Source organism: Cotesia glomerata, linkage group LG10, assembly GCF_020080835.1.
Source record: "Cotesia glomerata isolate CgM1 linkage group LG10, MPM_Cglom_v2.3, whole genome shotgun sequence".
Taxonomy (NCBI): Eukaryota; Metazoa; Arthropoda; class Insecta; order Hymenoptera; family Braconidae; genus Cotesia; species Cotesia glomerata.
In genome coordinates this window covers 10947183-10957675 of record NC_058167.1, presented here as the reverse complement: position 1 = coordinate 10957675, position 10493 = coordinate 10947183, and the positions used below count along the sequence as shown (strand labels likewise).

The window sequence follows — 10493 nt, the reverse complement described above, 5'->3', positions numbered from 1 at the left end:
TGTAGTGATAAAAAATTTCAGATAGTAGCTAGAAAAATCCAGATTATATCGCGTGATATCTGGATTATACTCATTGTAATCTGGATTATACTAGCTACTATCTGAAATTTTTTTACACTTAATATAATCTGGAATGATATTCAGTGTCATCTTGTTTTTTCCGTGTAGATTAATAATCTTTTTTATTTTTTTGAATTTTTTGAATTTTTAACTTTAAAAAATTTTTTTCTGTATATTCTTATAATATTAATAAATAACTTATAAAAAAATGTATACTAAAAATATTGATTGCCTTTTTTTATAGTACTTCAAAAATTACCAGAAATTTCATCCTTCTAGACCAGAATACCCCTTATTAAATATTCATGATTTTTCCAATCAATAAAAAGTATTTTTTTTATCATCCAAATTGTTTACTATCGAAAAAAAAATACATGTATATAAATATGGTTAAAAGAATTTTTTAGATATAAATAACTGATTGTGCATCAAGACAACGAACATATTCATTAAAAATTGATTGGATTTTTTACAATAAAATAAAACGAAATAAAATACAAATAGATTAAAAACTGGACAATAAAGACTGTTAAAAAATCTGGCATTGTTATAAAATAATGAAAATTAATATTTAAAATTTATAAATTTTACCAATTCGTATTACTATATTCATTATTAATAATAATAATAATAATATCAACATTGCTATTAATATTATTACATTAACTAAAAATTTAATAATTTTTGACTTGCGCTTTTCTAAAAATCACCCTCGATAAAATAATTTCTGTTGTACAGAAACCTTTTTACGTACCAAACCATATAATATTTGTACATACTTATATATCCAATGATAAAGTGAATGTTTATAAACGTATTAAAATAACGTAAAACAACATTCACTTACAACATCAAAAATATACTATTGCAAATGTTTTATTCATTTATTTATCATTTTTAGCGTCAATCCGTGATATATAAATCATACCACAAGTAGGGTAATTGTAATTATTATCTATCCTAAAAGGTATTATATTATAATTATCATAATTATTATTATACCTATGATTATTACCATTAATAATTCACTCTCACACTTTTGTTTAAAATGACTTTCTCAAATTATATCAATAAAAAAGATCCGATACGCGAGATTATATTTAAATATAATAATGAAAAAAAGACATCGGGTAATTTACATTTTTAATTGGTCAGAATTTTTATTTTTTTTTTTTTTTTTTTTTTTTAAATATTAGTTAACTCTCAAACCATCTTTGACAATACCATCAATATTATATCATAAATTCTATAAAAACATTATTCCTCAACATGACATAAGCAAATCACAATGACTTTTTATCATATAAATTTTTCACGTATCGGATCTTAGATTATTTTTATTATTAATTAATATTATTATTATTATATTATTGTGTATTTAATATTTAATTAATATTATATAATTTATAAATTTTAAATATTAATTAAAAATGCATTAATTATTAATTATCAATTTTTTTATTACACTCTGCTACGTGATTTTTTTTCAGAAGACGAATCCACGGTTGACGTCACCCCGGTAGTAGCCGCAGCCAATCGTTTTCCACGTCTTGTTGAATTATTACTGCTCGTCTCAGCAATTTGTGTTGACCCTTAAAACCCGAATATCAACTATTCGTCCCTTTTTTTTTTTTTTCTTATATTATTTAAATACATACTTTTATTTATTTATTTATTTATTTATTTATTTAGTTTTTTTTTCTCCAATTTAATAATCAATTATTAATTTTTTTAATTGTTAATGTTAATGTTAATGTTACTTGTAATAAATTGTAAAACGATAATCAACATTTTACAACTCCCGAAAAAAATTTTTAAATTTATAAATTTATCGTTAAAATGAATAATTAATAAAAAATAAAAAAAAAATGATGTAATTTAAAAACATCACTCACCACGTAATTTCGTTCTTGTGGAACTGGTAGGAACAGACGGAGGAGGCTTTGTAGTTTTTTTCGGTTCAGTTTTTTTGACATCAATGTTACTGGGACGTTTACCCGCACCAGCATCAGCTCTAGTACTGTTAGCATTAGTATCTCCAGAATTCCCCGAATTGTCATTAGAGGCATCGGTTTTACTACTGCGATTCATAATTCGTTTAGCACGACTTGATACATTAGCTACAGACTTGGCTATTGCCAGTGCTTTATTGTTTGTAGCGGGGCGTTTCTTAGCACGGCTTGATTTAGGTGTTGTTGCCGTTGTCGTCGTTGCTGCTGTGGTTGATTTTTTATCAACCTCTTCATCACTGCTATCATCTTCCGAGGAGGATGACGATGAAGACGATGAACTTGATGATTCACGTTTTGACCTCTTACGTTGTCGTTGCTTAGGTTTACTTGATCCTTTTCTCCTCTTCAATTGTGATTCGTCTTTGTATAACGATAAATCCACTAAAAAAATTTTTTTAAGAATTTTAAAAATTAAACATGATAATAAATATTGTTAATTTAACATCTATAATAATAATAATAATAATAATAATAATAATTATTATTATTATTATTATTTTAAGTGAAATTTAGTGTCATTGCAAAGGTCTTGATTGGAATTTGTGCCTTTTTAAGGTTTCATTTCATTCTCACCGATAGTCAATTTATTATAAGTATATAGGCAGCATTCGAAAATGCTCTATCTTTAGATACATAATTAAGAAATGACCTTGTATCTCGTGAACTATCAACATTTTTAAAAATATAAACTCATCCCGATGTTGTACTCATCGAGACCTTTCATTTGAGTACCCACATCAATTTTTCATATATTTTATATATTTATATATATAATATATATATTATATATATGTATATGTGAAAACTATATCAAAATGCATGTGGGTACTCAAATGAAAGTTCTTGATGAGTGTGACATCAGGATGAGCTTATATCTTCAAAAACGTCAATAATTAAAAAGTACAGTGCAATTTAACATAATTAAGAAATTACCTTGCATTTCGTAAACTTTCAACATTTTTAAAGATACAAGATCATCCCGATGTTACACTCATCGAGACCTTTCATTTGAGTACCCACATCAATTTTTCATATATTTTATATATTTATATATATGTATATATGAATAATATATCAAAATGCATGTAAGTACTCAAATGAAAGCTTTTAATGAGTATAACATCAGGATGAGCTTATATCTTTAAAAACGTCAATATTTAAGAAAGTACAGTGCAATTGAATAAAAATCATGATTTAATAAAGCAAAATTTCAATTTTTTTTTAGTTCATGTCACGGCAGTCACACAGTGACTGCAAGGTTGCTTGTTATTAATATTAATATTAATTGTAATTAAATTAATTAGTATTATTATTTTATAACTTACATCCATCAGGATGTTCTTCCGTTACACTAGGTTTTTCAGAAACACCAGCTTCAACATCAATAGCACGCTTCAGTATATTTTCCGTTCGTAATAATTCAAATTTAGTCAATTGATATTTATTTTTATCAACTTTGTTTAAATTTAAATTCGTCAGTATGCAATCAAAGTCTGTAAACGAAAATAAATATACATTAATAATAATATTTATCACCAATTAACCAAATAAATAATTAAAATATTTAAATTACCAGTAAAGTCATAAAAGTCAGGTGAATAAATTTCCCCATTATTTTTATCCTGCGAAAGCCAACGTATGCGAATACGCCGACTAGATTTGAAAATATTCTGCATTGCTTGGCATACATAAAAGCTACCCTCAGCATTACGTACTGCTAAAAATTCATTCCTAAAAAAAATTTTAAATTAATAATCAATAATCACCCCACATTTAATTAAATGCTATAAAATACATACTTGTAAAATACGATTAGTTTATCATCAGGATTTTTATTAGCAGGGGCTTTATTGAGAGTCTGTTTAACAATCAAAGCTATTTCTGGCAGAGGACTCTGATAAGGTTGGGTTTGAACACGATTTCTTTTAGGTTTGCTACCACCTTCAGCAGATGGGCTCTTTAAATCCTTCAAATCCCGAGACTTTCGTTTAGGAGCTCGAACAGGTGAGTTTAATTTTTGCTCAGCTTTAGTCATCGTTGTTGCTGGTGAGCTTGATTCACTAGCTGCCGCCTTTGTAGGTGTAGTGGGTACTTTCTTGGTACCACCAACAGCATCAACTTTAGTTAGGGTGTCCTCAGTTTTTTGTGGAGATACTTTATTTTGTACTGTCACTAACGTAGGACAATTATCGGCTTCTTTAGTGCCATTGTTAATAAGAATTTTTTTCTCATCAGCTTTTGGTGCTGCACTTACTGCTGCTTTAATTAAAATAAAATTTTTTATTAATTTAACGGATTAATTATAAATTAACCACTATATTTAAAAAAATAAAATAAATTAAAAATGAAATAAAATAAATTTTATTAATAAAATAAAATAAAATTTTATAAATAAAATAAATTAAATTAGACAAAAAATACAATAAAAAAATTAAAAAATAGAATAAAATAAAATTTTATTAATAAAATAAATTAAATTAGACAAAAAATAAAATAAAAAAATTAAAAAATAGAAAAAAGTAGTTTTGAAATTAGAATAAAATCAAATTTTTTAAATAAAATAAAATTTTGAAAATAAAATAAAATTTAAAAAATAAAATAAAATTTAAAAAATAAAATAAAATTTAAAAAATAAAATAAAATTTAAAAAATAAAATAAAATTTAAAAATAAAATAAAATTTAAAAAATAAAATAAAATTTAAAAAATAAAATAAAATTTAAAAAATAAAATAAAATTTAAAAAATGAAATAAAATTTAAAAAATAAAATAAAATTTAAAAAATAAAATAAAATTTAAAAAATAAAATAAAATTTAAAAAATGAAATAAAATTTAAAAAATAAAATAAAATTTAAAAAATGAAATAAAATTTAAAAAATAAAATAAAATTTAAAAAATGAAATAAAATTTAAAAAATAAAATAAAATTTAAAAAATAAAATAACATAAAATTTTAAAAATGAAATAAAATAAATTATTAACTCCTATTCTCTCGAGAGCTTCAAGAATAAAGCGTTTGAATTTTTCTTAAATCTTGAACTATCTAACAGTTTATAATAACCCTATTAATTATTCAGTTTGACTTGCTTGAATTTGAATTTTGAATTTGTATTTGATTTTACTCATATCGACATTCTAATTAGCAAATTGTCTAACTCCATTTTAGAAAATCTTCCATTTGTACGAAAAAACAATTAGTTCAAAATTGTCACTCTAAAAAACAATTTAATATTTAATAGAGGTATAATATTTTGGTTTGGAACATTGAAATTTTTTATAATTAGACTATTGCTACATCCAAATGTTAAAAAATTACCCTCTAAAAAATAAGGAGTTAGACCAATTGCTAATTAGACCGTCGATATGTTACGTACTTAATTTATTGTATTGCATTGTACTATAATGTTTCTGCTTTATTATCTAACTACACTATTTAATTTAATTATTACTCATTAATTATATCCAAATCTTGTATTATTGCCATTTAGCTAAGCCTTGGCATATAAATTTAATAAATAAATAAATTAGACAAAAAAAATTAATTAAAAAAAAAATTAAAAAAAAAAAATAAAACAAAATAAATTTAAAAAAAAAAATAAAATTTAATTAAAAAAATAAAATAAAGTAATTAAAAAAAAAAATAAAATAAATTAGAAAAAAAAAATAAAATAAATTAGAAAAAAAAATAAAATAAATTAGAAAAAAAAATAAAATAAATTAGAAAAAAAAAATTAAATTAAATTAAAAAAATAAAATAAAATAATTAAAAAAAAAAAAAAAATAAATAAATTAGAAAAAAAAATAAAAGACATTTTAAAAAAATAATAAATACACACCAGAATTTTCAATAAGCGCAGATGATTGTGGTTCAGATTTAATATCATCTTGACTTCCAGTAGATGAACTCTCAGGACTAACATTATTATTTCTATTAGCCTCTTGACTTTGTTTATTCTGTAAATTAGATTCTTGATCAACAGTTAAACCTGCCCCAGGAATTTTAACAGGCACCTCAACTCCATTGTGAGTAGACTTATTATCCGTTGAATCACCAGCCTCTTTCTCTCTCTCAGCCGGGACATTAATATTACTACCCGGAGTGACTGATGACGGCTGTGCTGATGCTGACTGATTATAAGGTGCTGACGTCGGGTAAACTTGTGACCTATGATCCTGGACCAAGCTGAGCGGCTGGCTAGCCGGTTGGAGTGTAACGTAACTCAAATTACCGCCACTCAATGGTTTCATTGAACCTGGGTCACCTCCAGGCATTACTTTTTGGGCCATGACATTCATCGGTAGCATCGAGTGTCCCGACGAAGGTGGTGTTGTTCCTACTCCTGGCATTGTTGATGTGCTCATATCCTCTGTGTGCCTCTCTCAGGCACTAACTCTGTAAAATTAAGTACAGCGGTCAGTACACTATACCTAATTAGCTAACCAAAAAATTTCAACTATCAGAAACACAATTACACTCCAGCATGTTTTACGAATTTACATTATAAATATTATTAAATTAAAAGGAGGAACGTACGATAATTACGATTAATTTGGATAATTATAAATAATTAATTATTAGATAAAGATAACAATAAGAGTGTTATGAAATGACCACGACATTGGCGGCGGGAAGCGGAGGTGGCAGAACAGAGTAAACATAAACATGAATCATATATTTTTCGCCATATATACAACCAATAAATATTCTTGGATGAAAATAAAATCAATATTGTTAATACTAATGATAAATAATAGTAATAGATGTACAGGTTAGTAATAATGATGTGTTACCTTTGATAAAATAGTTAGAAGAATTAGCGTAGGTGAATGATGTTAATGTTATATGATGATGTTGCTTCGTAGTTGTTGGCTACGATCTAGCGCCACGGTTAACTCATCTTCTACGTACAGAAAAATTTTCCCGCGTATAATTCCCGCTTACCACCTACCATATAATCAGGCTACTAATATACATTATAATAAATAACAATTATTATTATTTTAACACTACTATTGTTGTAATAAATATATATTATGATGTTTTAATGCGTTTTAACAATATGATTTGTTATAGATTAACAACTACTCTTAACGCAGGAAAAACACAGACAAGAATGCCAGGACGTTAGATGGCGTCGGTCATCAGACGCCGTACGTAACGCGATTCGCTTTAAACGCTGCGACTTAATTGCGAATAAATATTTTCATTGGTTATCATTTGTCATTATATTTATCTTCCCATTGGAGGATTGTCATTTGTGCGCTGGCCAATCCTGATAAGGATACAAGTGAAATTTATTAAGGGGTACCAATCTTAGAAATTTTTATGTCAATAAATTTTATTTTATTTTAGACAACTGAAGTTTTGACAGATATTAGAAATTTTTTATTATTTTATAGCAATTAAATTATTTTTAAAAAAAAATTAGCTGACACTTGAAAATTTTTAGTATTTATTTTATTGAAAAACAATTTTTAAAAAATTAAAACAAAAATTTTCACATGTAGAAAATTTTAAAAATAGTTTTTTAGTTCTAATTTTTAATTAATAATAGAAATAAAAAATTTTTTAGTATCGGCTAACTTAATTTATATAAAAAAAAATTCAACGTGTGGAATTGAAAAAAAATTATTAGTGAAAGTATTTTTATTATTTTGATTTTAAAAAATTTTTAAAATTAACAGCTGACAGCTTTAGTATCATTTTTATTTTAAGAATATTTTTTTTAAAGATTATTTAAAATAAGTAATAAATAATTTTATTTATATAAAATGTTTATTATTGCAAAAGTGTTTTAATTTTTTTCAACTAAAATAAATTTATCAAGAAAATTTATGATAGTGATAATTAATGAAAATTAATTTAGCATATATTTAATAATTTTTAAAATTTTATAGCAAATAAATTATGGCAAAAAAAATTGACGTAGAAATTTAAAAAAATAATCCTGGTTAAAAATACTGATTGAAAAGAATTGAAGAATTGAAATTACTCCATGCAAGTTGTATATCTATATATATAAAAATAAAAGAATTGAAATTATTGAAAAGAATTCGAATTTCATCATTTTTAATTCTTTTCAATCAATATTTTTAAAACGCAATTTTTTTTTAAATAATTTTTTGGAACAAATTTTTTTGACAAATAAAATTAAAAAATTATTAAGTGACTGCTAACTTTAATGTCATTGATAATTAAATTGTTGAAAAAAATCTAAAAATTCTTAAAATAACAACAAAAGACATGAAAAATAAAATTTATAACTTTTTAGATAACATACCGGCATTATGTTAGAATTTTATTTATTTTCTTGGTTCCCTGCGCGCAACACAATAAATTTTTATTTCATTTTTATATTCAGAAATAAATTTATGACTTGACAATTTTTAATAAATTATTTTATTAAATGAATTAAATTTCTATTAATTATAAATAAATAATTAATAAAAAAAAAAAAAACAGATATTATTTAGAACTGCGTAATTCACAAGTAGCGCCATCTTGATTAAATATATAAAACAACATGTCAAAAATGATGATAATAAAATTTCTTAAAAACTGATTTTGCAATTGACCTGATATTTGTTTATTTATAACCTAGTATTTATAAAAATTATTTTAAATTAATTGAGAAATTACTAAGGAGGTAATAAAAGTAAGTGACATTTTTTTATAAAATTAAAACTTCATCTAAGTTAAGTAATTGAGGTCGTCATTTTCAATCATTAACTGGGGCGTAATAAAATCTGAGTAAGTAAAAAAAATGACACTGAAGTTAGCAGACGTTTAAAAATTTTTAATTTTTTTCATTGATTAAATTACAACTAAAAAGATATTTCTAAAAAAATGATACTAAAGTTAGCCGACGTTTTTAATTTAAAAATTTTTTTTTAATAATTAAATTAGAATAAAAAAATATTTTTAAAAAATTGCACTTACAGTTTTTAAAGTTTTTTACAAATGAAATTTGTTTTCTTTTTTTTTTGTAGTCATTTTTTCAATAAAAAAGAATTAAAAAATTTTTAAATGTCGGCTAACTTAATTTTCATTCTAAAAAATTACAATGATAATTTTTCAAGTTTTTTACATTAAAATTTTTTCAATTAAAAATTTTAAAATGTCGCCAAACTTCATTTTCATAAAAAAAAAATTAAGTTTTATTGAAGTACTCTGTAATAAAAAATTAAATATAAATTTTTTTGTAGATAAATGATGAACATTCCGTCAATGCAACAACAAGGTGGTATGGCGATGGGCCAAATGCCGCAACCAACAAATCCCCAGATGGCCCCGAATCCTCAGCAAGCTCAACAAGTCCAGCAGCAAGTTCAGCAACAAATGCAGCAGCAGCAGCAACAAACCCAAGAAAAACTCGACAATATTTCAAAAGTAAAGTCTCTTATTGGTCCACTCCGAGAATCTCTTGTAATAGCTCTGAAAACAGCGGCTCAAACGTTAACTCAGAATAGCCTAGTGGACGTCGGTTCATCAAAAAGCCCGGATTCTGATCACCGATTTAACAAAAATATGGAAGAATTTTATTCCATTTGCGATCAAATAGAATTACACTTAAAAACATCTATTGAATGTTTATCACAAAATGCCAGCTCCGTTCGGTATTTTCCAATGCCAGTAATACCGACTCGCACCGAGGCTATTCCAGCACAAGAAGGACCAGCTTTATCATACCCACAATTCTTGATCACTGTTAAATCTCAGGTTTCATTTTTACGTGAAATTCATGATGCACTTGTCGCTGCATCGAATTCTTTAAATTGTAATGAATAATTTTAGATAGTTCAATTCAATTTATAGATAATCAAGTCTTTTTTCTAAATTAATTTATTTATCATGATACTGAAATTAGCAGACGTCTGACAATTATTCGAATTTTTATAACAAATCAATTATTATATAAGGCGCGCAGTAGCCCTATCGGATCCGGCTCTTGCTTACCAAAGCATTGGACCGGGTTCGAGTCCGGCGTACACCAATGAATATTTTCAATATTTAAGTGTATTATTCTACTCAGCCCAAGAAATAAAACGAGTTCCAATCTCAAAAGTTTACCCCCTACCGTAGTCACTCATGACCTTAGTAGTTTATGCGACTTTAAACAAATAAAAAAAAAAAAAAAAAAAAAAAAAAAAATTATAAAAAGAATATTTTTAAAAATTCACACTTATAATTTTTTTAAATTTCTACTTGTGAAATTTTTTCGCTAAATTTATTTCTTTACAATTTAATTGTTATAACAATCTTAAAAATTGTTAGATGTTTGTTAAATTCAGTATTATTATTTATCATATACTTATTAGGGTGCGGCAAAATTTAATCTCTGAGAGCAACCTTTTAAAATTGGAATTTCGAGTTCCGCTTTTAACAGAGTCTTTTTTTTAGCATTTCCTGATATATTTTGGT

General features: G+C 24.7%; 2 protein-coding genes across 8 annotated transcripts; one reads left to right on the top strand and one right to left on the bottom strand.

Annotated features, from left to right (window-relative positions):
• Positions 1–233: 233 nt before the first annotated feature.
• On the bottom strand, positions 234–7197 carry LOC123272627 (uncharacterized protein DDB_G0284459-like). 5 transcript variants are annotated; one of them, XM_044739545.1, is made up of 7 exons: positions 6863–7197; positions 5908–6464; positions 3872–4328; positions 3646–3803; positions 3398–3565; positions 1956–2453; positions 234–1652 (listed from the first exon to the last, which is right to left on the bottom strand). In XM_044739545.1, the coding sequence occupies exons 2-7, from the start codon at positions 6431–6433 to the stop codon at positions 1522–1524; spliced, it is 1938 nt and encodes a 645-aa protein (XP_044595480.1). In that variant the 5' UTR covers positions 6434–6464; positions 6863–7197; the 3' UTR covers positions 234–1521. The 5 variants fall into 5 exon arrangements, with proteins under 5 accessions (XP_044595480.1, XP_044595477.1, XP_044595478.1 ...); XM_044739542.1 differs by having other exon boundaries at positions 3872–4331; positions 6981–7197; XM_044739543.1 differs by having other exon boundaries at positions 3872–4331; positions 7021–7197.
• Positions 7198–8635: 1438 nt separating this feature from the next.
• LOC123272337 (mediator of RNA polymerase II transcription subunit 29) lies at positions 8636–10493 on the top strand. Of its 3 annotated transcripts, none has more exons than XM_044739027.1 (3): positions 8636–8822; positions 9278–9849; positions 10391–10493. In XM_044739027.1, the coding sequence occupies exons 2-3, from the start codon at positions 9282–9284 to the stop codon at positions 10405–10407; spliced, it is 585 nt and encodes a 194-aa protein (XP_044594962.1). In that variant the 5' UTR covers positions 8636–8822; positions 9278–9281; the 3' UTR covers positions 10408–10493. The 3 variants fall into 3 exon arrangements, with proteins under 3 accessions (XP_044594962.1, XP_044594964.1, XP_044594963.1); XM_044739028.1 differs by having other exon boundaries at positions 8665–8727; XM_044739029.1 differs by lacking the exon at positions 10391–10493 and having other exon boundaries at positions 9278–9968.